This window comes from Rhipicephalus sanguineus, chromosome 3 (genome assembly GCF_013339695.2).
Source record: "Rhipicephalus sanguineus isolate Rsan-2018 chromosome 3, BIME_Rsan_1.4, whole genome shotgun sequence".
NCBI lineage: Eukaryota > Metazoa > Arthropoda > Arachnida > Ixodida > Ixodidae > Rhipicephalus > Rhipicephalus sanguineus.
Window position 1 is genome coordinate 201,146,574 of NC_051178.1, and position 14,498 is coordinate 201,161,071.

The 14,498-nt window shown below is 40.2% G+C and overlaps 1 protein-coding gene across 1 annotated transcript in view; it reads left to right on the forward strand.

The window, feature by feature from the left end:
* Positions 1-14,498, forward strand: part of LOC119388104 (long-chain-fatty-acid--CoA ligase 5) — a 45,754-nt gene that overhangs the window by 1,168 nt on the left and 30,088 nt on the right. The window contains exons 2-5 of the mRNA XM_037655736.2: positions 2,175-2,271; positions 10,245-10,312; positions 13,067-13,165; positions 14,333-14,432. Of these exons, the coding sequence (XP_037511664.1) occupies positions 2,175-2,271; positions 10,245-10,312; positions 13,067-13,165; positions 14,333-14,432 (364 nt within the window). The remainder of the gene's footprint in view (positions 1-2,174; positions 2,272-10,244; positions 10,313-13,066; positions 13,166-14,332; positions 14,433-14,498) is intronic.

Here is a 14,498-nt window from a genome sequence, read left to right on the forward strand (position 1 = left end):
AGGAGTGATGTGCATAGCAGATATATACCTAAAATAGCACGCTGCACAGCAAATTATACTAAATTAGCAGCAGAGCTTATTGTAGCACATAGTACAAATATCAACTTCCCTGCAAGTCTTTCTCTTCCATGGTCTGCGATGCAAGCTTCTTTTGTGTATTCAGCCTTGCTACAATGAAGTAATGCATATTTGTTATCATTTTTAATCACTGGAATCTCTCATTTTTATCTGAAATCTCGCTTCTTTTTCCTGCTCTTTTTTGCATAGTATTTGCAAAAAATTTCGCTTCATTGACTTTGGACTCTCTTAATGCATAATCCAGTTGGCATCATTGCACTATGCTTCTTTCTTTTCCCTTTTCTGTTTTCCATGCGTGTGCATCAGAGGCAGTGCCAGGGTAGGGTAGAGGTTCAGGGGTATTGGCTGCCACCTCTCCCTTTTGAAATACTTACCTGCTTTTCCTTGAAGTGCCAGAGTGTTTGCCCCTCTGAATGACACCTGTTATTGTAGCTGCCTTTCCGTGAGAAAAATTGTGGCATTGCTCCTGATGTGGGTGTGCGAAATAATTGAAACGAGGTATATAGAGCATGTATGTTCCTGGAATACACGTGCATGTCACTATGTAGCTCTGACAGCAGCAAGTCCATTCTTTAGTGCTGTGGGTTCCACCCACAGCACAGCATTTTCCGCGAAGCCTGTCAGTTCGCTGTCAGAAAAAAATGCACGCATGACAAAGCCCCTAACGCGTAATTTTCCAGCTGGTCTTATGATCTGTTGTTGTTCTGTGTGGCCTCAGGTCTCCAATGCATGTAGACTGTCTATTAGGTATACAGACTTGTGTTTAGTCTACTAGCATGCTCACCTGTGACAGTTGGGTAAAAAGCATGACTGGTCTACATGATGGTCAAACATTGTGGTGACAAAACACAGTTAGAGCAACAGATCATGTTGTTCTGCCACTCTTGGTGACTGCGGTCGTTGTTTACCTATCGCATAGTTGTGCATTATGCACTAGCCAGCCCAAATGCTACCACCCAGATAATACTAATGTGTATAAGAATCTTGAATTCAGTATTGAAGTTTTACTTTGTGTGTGTGAAAGCTCGATTCCTATGAGACGTTGATTTGAAGCCTTCCTTCAACTCTTCTATTGTTTTCGTTGTCATAAATATTTAAAATGGGATAAAAAGGATCACAATACAACGAACAGTTTCAGTTATTTCATTGCCATTTTGTGAACACGGTGTGGGCAAATAATCATCCTACTTTGTTTTCCATAATTTTGATGGAGGTGAACGGATAAAAGCTGCTCCTGAGGAGCCAGCTTGACTGAGGCAAATAAAAAGTGTGCTTCAATGTGTGCCCCATACTCTCCTGTGTGTTGTGCCTCTTAGGGCAGTGCTGGTTCTTACTTTTTAATGCTAGCTATCACTTGCTGAATGGTACAAGTTCTTTAAATGAGCAGAAAAAAACAATGCTGACTAACAACCAAATGTTTATTCTTCCTGGCAGTAATACATACCTTTCCTGCCAAACAAAAAAAGACAGAACAAAAGCACGTGTGAGAACGACGTTCATTCAGTTATTCCAAAGGAAGTATCACTGCTATGCAAGGGATTTCTTCCCCACTCTTCACTCCACGTGCTACTGTAATGTCTTTCTTGTTGGGCGGAAAGACTACAGATCACTGCCTGGTAGAATAAATGCTTAATTTTTATGTAGTCGACTGTGTTTCCTGTTACTTGTTCACATACTGTACATTTCGCTCTTTCTGATGCTCTAGTCATGAATAAAAGGGCCTAAATAAAAACTCCTCAAGGTCTCCAGACGAAAAAGGTTTCATTTCCAGCTGGATTATTGAACCAGAAATCTTTCCAGCTGGAAAGACTTGCGGTTCGATAATTTGGCTCGAAGTGGATAGATATCTAGCTGGAACTTCATTAGTTACCGTCTGGAATACGGTCATATTCCAGCTCGATGTTAATCTACTTCGAGCTGAATTATAGTGGTATATAGCTTAATTATTGAATCAGAAATCTTTCCAGCTGGACAGGTTGAATAATCCAGCTGTAAATGGAACTTTTTTCATCTGGGTCTTGATTGCAAAAGGTGTTGTATTCATTCATGTTGGTCTGATGATCTCACCTGCTTATATATTTGCTTTTTTTTTAAAGGGTCCTGAAAGGATAAGAGTTGGCAATGTTTGCAACGTGCCAGAAACAGCGGTGACAACTGTGTATGAAGCCCTTTTAAGTGGACAACGCATGAACAGTATGTAATCTGCTGTTGTTTTTGAGCCACATGTAATTATTGGTTTGTTGTGGTTATGACAAAATTTGGCAAATGTCTATAATACCTCTGCGGCTCTACTTATGTTAACAATATGCATGCTAGCAGTATCTCTAAATTGATTCACTTGCTTTAAAACCTAAGAATATTATTCAGTTACGTAATACCTTTTATTCAAAAACGTAAGACTTCACTTTTCTTGCTAGAGGCTGAAATGAACAGACGTAATGTTGCTAAAGCGGGTTGAAGGACATATATTATATTCAGATAAAAAGTGGAATGAATCTGCGTGAAAAAAGTAAGGGAGCACAGCATGAAAGCATGTCATGTAATAATTGAATCTGCATAAAGCTGGCTGGCATGTGGATGGCCAGCGAACGTCGAGCTCTTGCGTCACTCTTTAGTCCATGCAATTTCCATTAATACCTGCTCTCTACTGCCTTATGCAGATGTTTGTGCATAAAAGAGACAAGCATTGCACTACACTCAAACCTCATTATAACAGTTGCATCTGCCACGAAAATAACTTCGTTATATCCGAAAATTCGTTATAAACCTTCATTTGTAACACTGTCTATGACAAGACTATTCTTCATTTACTTCATTATAACCGATAAGTTGTTATATCACTGTTTGTTATATTGAGGCTTGAGTGTATTGTTAATTAAAATACCTACCATAGTGGCTCAGTAAGTTATCTATGGTGTTTCACTACCAAGCTTCAGGCAACTGATTTGGTCTCGGCTGCTACGACCGTGTCAGGATGGGTGCATAGTGCAGAAGTGTTTCTGTGGCATTTCTTGGGTGCATGTTAAGGAACCTGCAGGTTGGAAAAATTTACCTGGAGTGCTTCACTATGCCAGTGCTAGAACATCACTGTATGGCTTGAAAACCAGAGCATCAAATACCAGTTTAGCAGTTCCTCAAAATGCCCATTGTGTTATACACATTTGCAGATTCTTTCAAACCTCGTTATCAGTGTTCCTTTTTTTTGTTGTTGTTGGCGACCACTTTTGAAGCAAAATGTTGCGACTCGGCTTATGCCGACGGCTCGCACACAACCTTTGCGCTTTACATGTCTACCCACTGGAAACATAAAAAGCCTGTTGTAAAAGAGTGCACCACTTCATTTATATGCACCAGTGCTCTTATCTAAAAATTAATGTACTGCAACCTAAAAAATATATCCACATTCACACTTAAGACAATGCATCTAGAACTTTAGGTGCCTCATGCTTTTGAGAACTCGGCATGATTTTGTGCAGCATGTAGGTAATTGTTACTGTAGGCATAAAAGCTATTCAGTGAATTCAACGGTAGTGTCACAAAGAACAGTACTTCAATGTGCCTTTTTTTTCTGCCTGCATAAGAAAACATTAGAAAGTGCTCAATGGTGTACCAAAGATAGTTGTCCCTTCACTTGCATAAGAATAATTTTTTGTTTCTTACCATAAGCCACCGCAAACATTTTGTGTACACACATATGTACAGAAGAATGCATGTTGGTGCAATCAAAAGGAAGCTAAGAGTTCTTAAAGCTCCTCAATTAAACCTTTGTCCGGTATGATAGACATAGCCACAAAGCTGTTTTACCTGGTACTTATCTATACAACCTGTGTAAACATACCACCGATACATTTGCATCCATTTGGCAAATTAAATTGTATACATTTTGTTCTGCATGGGCAGCACAAACAATGTGACAGAACAAGTGTGTACAGCATGTCTACATATGTATATTGAGGGCCAGTGGACCATATATGTGCCAGATTTCCTTGAGTACAATAGCTGAAGCATAAAGCTTGGTCAGCCCTCCGATTTCCTATGACACATGGTTTTTCACTTTTTAATGCGTAACTGTGGGCCGCACATGTTCATGCAGTTGGCACCAATATTGTGGGTACTCATTTCAGATGTGCAGCTTAGTTTTCACACACATGCGTTCCATTCGCTTTTTATTTTCCTTCGATCAGTCTTATGAAGACCTTTTTTTTTTCAAGTACAACTTTATCTAATGTTAGGCACCATAACTTTTTCCTAATATGAAATGTACAAATATACTAATATAAAATACTAATATACAAATAAGCTAACATGAAATGTAAACTATACAGTGCAATGCAACTGTTTATTTCAGAGTTCCCTTAAAGGCACTCTTGCAAGGGTGTTGCATAAAGTGAAAGGATAGTGAACTAAGCACACTGATTGCTAACACAGGGAAATAATGGCCTATTAGCCAGACTGAGTATTTAGAAAATTAATTCTAAAATATAAATTACACTATCAACATACGCAGTTGTTTACTAGGCGTACCTATACTGCCTGCACATATTACGAGAGTAGCAAGAGCTTGTGTCATATAATGCTGTCTTTACTCCATTTGTGCTACTGTCATCTAGTTGCAAAAAAAAATGCTGTATGTTTCATTGCAGGTCTACCTTACAGTGCACATATGTCCGAATATTCTACAAAAATTTGTCTTTTGATAATTGGAACCTTATTTGAATACCACCTTTAATGACAATTAGATCAGAAGTGATCCATAATGGCTACCACAAGTGCACATTAGCTACATTTCACATGATATACTGTCTATTGGCACTCTCCATGGGCTCGTACAAATTGGAGGGAAGCAGCGCGAAAGATGAAAGACCAGGCAGAGAAGGACACATACAACAGCGCTGTTGTATGTGTCCTTCTCTGCCTGGTCTTTCATCTTTCACGCTGTTTCCCTCCAGTGTCATACCAACTCGCCCAAGCAACCACTTTAGCTTGTACAAATCATGGGACTGCAGCTGCTACAGTATTGTCTACCCAACATATTAAAAAATCCATAGAGATGACAAATTATTTGTAGTGTTGCAAAATTTTGTTTTAAATATCTTTGAATGGTTGCTTTTTATGTAAATGTGGCATATCGAATGTTCTTTGATCAATAGTTATGACTCACAATGTAAAATCGTGCGACTTTTTTAAACTGTTTATCATCTGCCCGTTGCTGCCTTTGTATCAAGGGTGTTATGGGTCAAGCCAGGCTGCAAGCGTGCAGGTTTTCCCCACTATACTCACCAGGAAAAGTAGGCTGTCATGTACAGATGTGGTAAAACTAAACAAAATTGAAAACCTCTGAAACAAATTCACTAATCATGACTCAAAACACTTGTGGCAAGGAGAAACCAATACAGATGTCTCTTCTTTAGTGTCTCGGACTAGTCTACTGATTCGGTGAAAAAGTTAGCGGAATAAAACATATTCATTAAATTCATACATCTGCTATTTTTCCGTTTCTTTTTCTTAACAAATTAGAAGTTGAAAGGTCAAAAATCACTCTGCGATCTCAAAAGCACTTCCCTGACAATTGTTTGCAGAAGTTGAGAGAGCAAGATTGCTGAGCCACCCACTTAAGAAAGGCAATTGGATTGCGCAGTTTGTGATCAGTAAACAACCTGTGGCTGATGTGCATGTGTTCGGCATCACGAGGGTTATTCATTTTCTACCGCAATTTATCTCTGACGTAATGCGGTTCCATGAACTTCAAATGGGAGGCTTTACTTGTGTGCACAGCATATCTGTGCAGCCTTGGCAGTGATTTATCCCATATCCGGTTGCATCCTGAGTCTTATCTACAACTGCACAAAACACTCCAACCTCACTGCTGCTTTCGGTGCTCAGTTTCACAATTGCTCTATCTTGAGCCTACTTGCATCCGGTTACATCCGGATGCCCCTTTACCCAAAAGAAAAAAGTAATTTATCTGCAATGTTTTTAGACAATTTGTTGCCAAGGGCTCATGTATATCCAATGTCAGACCTTGGTACTCTCCAAGTTCAAACGGACTGCTTTAATACAGTTCTTTTGCTTGCTTAGTTATTTATTTCTATGAATACAATCATCCCTCACTACTGGCCACGTAGATGAAAAGGGCAAGGGTGTAAGGTCAGAATTGTGAGCCAATTAACTCATGCGTAAGCACAGAAGTACTCTGGAAGGATGTTTCGTGGATGTTTAGGTGAAGTCAACAGGGATGTTGTAAGCATAACACAGCTATGATTGATTCTGCTCACTGTGCTGCAATGTGTGCATCAGCAATGGAAGAAAACAACTGCTCAGCCACTGCATTGCTGTTGGGCTCATGGTTCACAAACAGTCAACAAAAGAGCTCTTTAATAGTGTCTTGAAAGAACAATTGTCTTTTAAGCCTTTCTTATTGCTTGTTGTCGTTTTTTCTAATTTCTTCAATATTGCTATAGAGAGCAAAAGCAAGTCTAGTGATGCAGATGTAACATTTACAATATGCTGTGCCTTTTAGATGCAGTCATGGTGCGCTATTTTATTTGTAATTTAAGATTAATTTTGCTCTGCGCGTTCATGACTGGATTGCATGTCTGTGTAAAAAAAAAACTGTCGATGGTCGATTTCCTTTTTACCTAGGACAACTGAGAAAATCTGTGTCTGCAGTGTAATCGGCGTATTGCAAAAGACTGACGGAAGATGGGAGTGGTAACAGCGAGCGATTACCTGTTGTTGACCTAGTTGACAAATAGTCGCTTATTGCTCATTTTCATCTTACTGATTTTGAGCTTCTGAGCTGGCAATCCCTGCTGTGGTGCTAGTTGATGCATAGCTACGAAACATACTTTAGCCACAAAACATCACACAGACCAAAGAATGCCCAGAAAAACGCCATTGTTCTTGTTTTCATTCCATGAACTAGGCAAATATGAGAGCATGACTTGGCAAAATTCCCACAAGCAGTACTCGCAGTGTGATGGCTTCAACTGGCAGAAGTTTAGGAGAGGATTGAAGAGATGAAAAATTCTTGAATGTGGGGTGGTGCTGGAGCCAGCGTTTCAACAAGCGGACTTGTCTTCTGCAAGGCTGTTGCAGTCTTGAAGAAGACAAGTCCGATTGTCGAAACACTGGCTCCTGCGACACCTTGTGTTCAAGAGTTTGACTCGTAGTTAAGATTGTTGCCTTCAGCATGTTTCTACCTTTACAGAATGCCCTTGCAAACCTTTAACCTTTAAAGCAGACTCCTCCAAAGTGAAACACTTCTGAAGATGCTCCAAATGTGGTAAACAAACGTGCCTTTACATGGCAGAAAAGCCTGTGTGTGAATAGCTAAGTCCAACAAACTTGACTGCACTAAGCACCAACATCCTTTCAGGTGTACATGTATAATTCAGAAAAATGACTCTTGATATGTGAGCTATCTATTCACATGTCCTAGCATATGCTGCCATCAGGCAAACTTCCAGCTGTTTAGTCTCCAATGCTAGTCTATTTTACAATTTGCATTGTTGCTTTTGGCTGTCAATGCACCAATATGAGTGAGCTGTCATTGCTCACCTAGGATTGTTGTTTGCTCCATTGCAGTCCTTGTGAATATAGTAACAACATTTAGTTCAGATTAAAGAGCTTGAATCAGCATGAAATGCACGACACCGCACATAGCATGTTATCTTTAAGTGACGACAACATTTTATAAATCTTTTATACAAAGTGCACTAAAAAACAAGCACTGTGACACACATCTAAAAGGAATAGCCATTTAATTTCAATAAATAGAGCTTTTGATTTTAGTTTTGCAGGATACCATTATTATGTCATTAAAATGGTCAACAAGACTGTAGAGGAAGAGAACAAAGAAAAAAAAGATGACTGAAAGCGCACAGCTGTAGTTAGGTCAATGTACAGGACGAATTATAGGACAGGGTGAAAGAAAAGAACTTGGCCAAGAAAACAGCTGATAGTGTCAATGCACCGCAGTAAAAAAATACTTGTGTGCTACCCATGTGACGATGTATCAATGAAAAAGAAGAAACTGTGTACTATAGTGTGACTGCAAAAACAAAACTGGGCACAGCTGGGACTTGTTTCATGTCGTAAAGCAGCAGTGCAAACCACTGGGAATGTTATTGCACAGCTGGAAGGGAGAAAAAATGCAGCTGCGGACGAACTGATATTCTGCGTGGCCCTATGAGGACTCGGAGACAGTAACAGCAACAAAGCCTAATTGCGAAAAAGGATGTCACTAGAATTTTCGGGCAAGAGTTTATTGTTGTACTAGTTCATTTCATGTGGGGACACCACAAAAAATAATAATAATAAGTTAGCCTGTTCTTGTGAATTATGCCTCTGCAATAGCAGAACCTTGAAGAAAAAAAGCCTTGACAAGTATGGAAAAAATAACACAGAAATGGGAGATGTGACACCACAGCTGCCACGAATTTTCCACACTTAACTCACCACGACCACAACGTAAATTTTGATGGCACGCATTCGGGTCTAGTTAATTGTTTGCTGATGAAGAAGGGCTGCTTTGCATTTTATAGAAAGACAACTGCCCAACTTAGCAAGTTTCAAGACCTTCTCTTGCCTGAATGGAAGGAAAGGTGTCGAAATCGGGGAAGTTGCATTGACGTGCAAGGTTTAAAATTCTGGCTGGGAAATCTCAGAAATGAAAAATCAAAGTGTAGCTTTCATTTTATCTAAAAAAATCAAGTTTTGAAAAGAAATCTGAATTTGGGAAGAACGTTTTGCCACTTTAAATTGATGCACTATTTTTCTTAAGTGTCCTTAAACAGGGTAGGTCTTTTCCATGGTTTCCCATGTAAACATGTCCTGTGTTGCTTACACACTAGATCCCTGCTTTCTTCTTAATGTCGCCACTCCTGTGCCACCCATAACAACCTTTTTATTTCTTACCTCGGCGCCTATGCTGCTTCCCTTAGCAAATCATAGTTCCCTGTTCTCTATGTTAAGTCTCATTGGCATTCTTAATCCATTTGAGAGGAGGATGGCACCATCCTCCTCTCAAAATTTTTTCAAGCCTGTCATTTAATCTCTTGCTGCACAATTCTTGACATAGCTTCACGTTTGTTATTCTCCCTGCTGTCATGAGTGAGTCATTCATGTTGAGCTGCTGAGCACAATGTCGCAGCTTTGATACCCAGCCAGCGCAGTCGCTCCAAAGGGATTAAAATGCAAAAAACTCCAGCGTAATGTGCTTTGGGTACTGGTTAAATACAAGGTCAAAATTATTCTCTTGCTTACCATCATGTTTCTCATAGCCCATGCTATAATTTCGACATGTTAGACATTACAATTTATTTTGTATTAAGCTTTCCACATTGATGGAATTTGCTGATTGTATGATGTGCTTTCAGTGAAAAGCCAGTTTTTAAAATACACTTTGACTGGGGTTAGGAATATTTCAGCAAAACCTATCTCACAATTATTGTCCATAGTAATGTGGTTTGCAGGTAAGGCAATGTAGCCACTCACTATGTAATAACGGCCTGGGAAATGCAAAAGTTATGTTTTTCCACTAGTGCCATGCTACATGACATGCTGTTTGACAGCTCAGGCTATTAGAACTTAGAACAAGCATATGGAAGTTCTTGGACAACTTTTATTGCCTTCTAGAAGAGCAATTGCTTCACATTTATCTGCCCACCCTTCTCTTGATTCATTGTTTTCATAATCTTATCTAAAGGCTTTATACAAGCCCGAAGTAATATTTTCTGGTGAGAAAGGAATTGTCAAATGCTTGCAATTTCCATGATAAAACTAGTTTAATTTAAAGCACATAATAAGGGATGGAGCCATCGACACTTGTACTAGTATTTGATTTTTCTTTTTTTCTGATGAGTGCTTTTGTCTTCATAAGAATGACTTGGTATATAATGCCAAAAAATGTCCTCTGTATATCTTATCTTCTGGGTCAACATTGTGAGATGTGTGGGTCAATATTGCAAGACGTGCACAAAGCACTTCTCACTATCGTGTCTCAAGTCAACAGTTTGATATAGTGCACTATGGTGCACACGATTTGTATTATTCTCTCATTCTTTTTGATAAAACTCCCCATTGTTAACAGTGCAACCTTGCATAATAAATGAACTGAGCATATGGACTTTGTATTCACGGCATTGACATTATCACTTTTCTAGAAAACAAGAAGGCCTGTGGCTACTGGAGCAAAGACCTGAAAGAGCTTCACTGGATAAGCTATGATGAGGTTTGTAACAGAATACGTTTATAACTGGTGTAGAAGCTTTCTGCGAAAAGGACCATTTGAATACTTGCTCTGACATGACACTTCATTTTATACTAGCACCGTTGATCATTTAAGCCATGCCACGGTAGAAAAGATTACGGTAACATGTTAACACCCTACTTGACTGCGTATTAAGCACTTACTATGGCCATTACTGTACACTAGGGATCCTAAAACTGTTTCGATAATTTTGTACAAACCCAGAGAGCCAGTGGCGTAGGTCCTTCAGATCATTAGCAGGCCAGTTTGAGCACTCTGCATAATTTATTATAAGGTCTTAAATGCATGCATCCCTACAGATTTCAGAGGTACTACAGATCTGAGGTACCCTCATGCTGAGTTTCAACTGGCCCTTGCCCTAGCAATGTTACTAGGGTGAACAATGTCTCCGAGGCAAACAGTCCGATTGGCTCCCCCATTGACATCAGAGGCAAATATAGAATCGCAATTTACTACTAAACCCCAGAACCTCCAATGGACAGCGAGCATCAGCTGCTTTAGTTACGTGCTGCATGTCGACATTAGCTGTGCAACCAGTGTTGCTCTAGAGGTTTCTTTCCTCTAACACCATGAATTGCCCTTGCTGTGTTATGAACTGTGAAGCTAGAGATTGGCAATACGTCGAGCTGCAACATACTGTGCTTGTGCAAAGGCAACCAATGTGTGCGGTGGAGTGGCTGCAGTGCAACTGCACAGTGAGCACTGGAAGAGAGAATTTAAGCATTCTAGACCTGCCAGCAGCTGGGTTTCTCGGAAGAACCTGGTGGTGCAGAGTTTAAACAGACACGCACATACATGGAGCATGCATGGCTTCTGCACCTTTTCATGTGTCAACAGATGATCGCAGGAGGCAGAACTGAGCATGTACTGCTCTAACATGAGGAGAAAAACCACTGCTGAGTAGGAGAGTAACATTTAATAGCCCGCAGCTTCCTTAATACAGAGTGCTTCACTTAAATTATGGTGGAAATGATTTGATTATGTTGTAGCCTAAGTGCTTACATAATTCTTAAAAAAGCGTTTCAGGGACCACGTAATGCAATTTTCATAAATGTGTTTTTCTGTTCACAATATGTATATTACATCTATAGTATACCGTATATACTCATGGAAGGGCCGCCTCTATGTAAGGGCCGCACCCTCAACTTGGGAGCCGATTTGCTCGGTCCGCACCCTCAACTTGAGCACCCTCAACTTGCTCGGTCCAGGATCAAAATTCAAGATGGCGACTGGAGAGCCGCTAAAAATAAAAAATGCCCATCCATGTTTCTGATGAAATGCTTTAGTTATTTACTGGTTTCATTCCCCCTTGTCACTGTCAAACCATTGAAGAAGCGACCGGTTTGACCAATATAGGACCGGCCACATGACAACAGAATTTCATAAACATTACATACGCATTCAGTTTACTCATTCTTGTGGTTCTTTTTACACAAGCAATGCTTGTCTTGCAAAAAAGGTGGCCGCAGGGGAGGAGGGGTAGGGGGGGGGGGGCGCTTGCTTGGTCACTGGCGCCTATTTCAGATCTCCCGAAAGAGGGAGTGGGGGGCTTGCTCGGCATTTTACAGTAGGCCTGACTCGTGTAAGAGCCGCACTCCTTCGAAATTGCGGGAAATAAGTGCGGCCTTTACATGAGTGTTCTGCAAGTAGCTGTTGTTTGATAGATTAAAAGCTTCTGTGGCAGGTCAGGCCTCACAAAACAAGCTGCACACTCCTTTGAATTCCCAATCAAGTTATACAAAGCATGTCACTGTGGTGTGCGTCCCCCCCATATAGGTAACAGACCAACAGTCATGTTCTGGACCTTGTGCATAAGTATGCTGCATATGCGTTAGAGGTCACTTTGTCTCCTGTGGGGTAACACTGCCATTGTTATCGATGTCATATTTTCCTTTGTTTTCTTCAATGTCACAGCAGAAATGGCTGTTTCATAAATGTCTAGGAAGATGACAGCTGTGTGTGTGTGTGTGTGTGTGTGTGTGTGTGTGTGTGTGTGTGTGTGTGTGTGTGTGTGCGTGCGTGCGTGCGTGCGTGTGTGTGTGTTAGACACTAACATCGAGGGACCACTGATTTCATATTTTCGTCTGCGTTTTTAATTCATTTAATTCAATCTAAGACGTTCAGACCATGAACACTGCACAAGAATAACTTACGTCAATTTGATGTGGGTACAAACAATGGAAACTTCTCACTTACCTTGCCAATAAAGGCTTGCTTCACTTAATTTTATGCAGCATAGGTACAGGAAGCAGAGGGTATGGAGCACCATCACCCCTGGCTAGAAAACAGAGAAACCTTTTGTGTCTAAGAAGGTATTGCAGGAGTGTAGGAAGGCATAAAAAAAAATGTCACTGCATTTTCATTACATTAACAAGTTCTTATTGTTGAAATAGGGGTCTCTGTAGCTGCTTGTTCATATTTGGTATGTACATGTTCTCCGTACTTGGCAGTTGCACTTGCCAAAAAATTTTGTCAAGCTTTGATGTGTTAATATAAGGGAACCTGTAGTTCCTTTGGGAGCGAATAGCAGAAAGACTGTATGATCGCTTCAGCTGCGATTTTTGCTGTGATCAAGCCATCGCATTACATAATGCAAACGTTGAAAGGCTTTCTAAAAGGAAATAGAACTCTAAATCTATTGTCCTTGCATTTGGTGTTCACTCTAAATCATTTTCTTTAATACCTCTGACATTTGCTTTCATCTGCTGAGTGCAGCTCCTGGAAAAATGCCAAATGTTCGGGTCTGGACTGCTGGCCCTCGGGCAAGTACCTCGTGAGAGCACCGTCATGATCAACTGTAAGACTGGCCTTGAGGTGAGTACACGACGTGTTGGCATGCGTGCGTGTGTGTGCGCGTGCATGCACGTGTGTGTGCATTCATAATCCTGGAAAAGCATGTGTAGTGTCACTTCAGATGGTGACTGCTGAGGGACAAGCATTTGTTTACCATTCAGTGGAAGTAATTGCCCACGCTTTATCAAGGACAGGTTTTTTTTATGTTGTTCCTTGAACTGATATTGTGGTGTTAGTGTAGCAGATTTGAGCCTTACTATTATTTGGTGTCATTTGCCATTATAGTGGCCCGGCAGCTGTGACATTGTATACCTGAGCACGAGGTCACATAAATTCTTGGCAGCAGCAGCCACATGCTAACAGTGGCAGAATGAAAATATTTTAATGAATGGTACTTTAAGGTTAATGTGTTAATGTTAATTACGTAAAATTGGTAAATGTTAAAGTGCCAGTGATAATTACATAAAATTAAAGGGTCTCTTCAGCACTTTTCGTATGAAAAGAAATGTTTCCTATCTGTGCACAATGCTCATGTAAACACATGAGCCGAATATTATTGCACTTCATGCAGCAGTGAATTGAGTTTTCTGTCAAAAAGAGTAGAAAAAGATATCTTGGTCTCTCCTTCACAATTTAGGCTGTGACTACCTAGAAAGCGGGAGCTAGCAGGCTCAACAAGTAGTGACTGATTTCATGATTGTGAAAACATTCTCAATATGTAATAATATTATTGCTAATTCCAAGCTGAACAAATATTTCATTTTTGCTCTTTCAGCTGCAATTGATGGGTGGCTGCTTAATGCATTGCTTTCTCCTGCAATCACGTGAGGCAGCACCTGGAATGCTACATGCGGACTCTTTCAAACACTATGTGCCTCACAGTCACTTGTCACACTGAGTCTGCTACAACAGTACTCTCCAGTGTGTATTGTTGTCCCATCAAGCTGCTCTACTCGCCATCATCAGTCATATTTTACACGAACAGATTTATCCTAGCTTTTTTTCATCACACTGTAATCGAATGAAAAAATTTGTTATTGCCTTTCACCGCACTTACTTTGAAACATTATTAACTTTGTTTATATTTGCTTTGTTTACCGTTTTACCTACCATGCTTAAACCTGTTTGCAGCATTGAATAAAGAAAAGATCTTGTAGTTAAGTATTTATGGGGCTTGTATTTGTGCAGTACGTCATCTCAAACTACTCCCTGAACCACTACTCCATGGTTTCATGTCCTGTCACAGCCAACGCCGATCTTGAGGCCACATCATTTGTTCTCCAACAAGGTTCGTTGCTGTACAGATAACCAAGCTCATAAGATGCTCATCCTACCATGGAATATAAATTTTCTC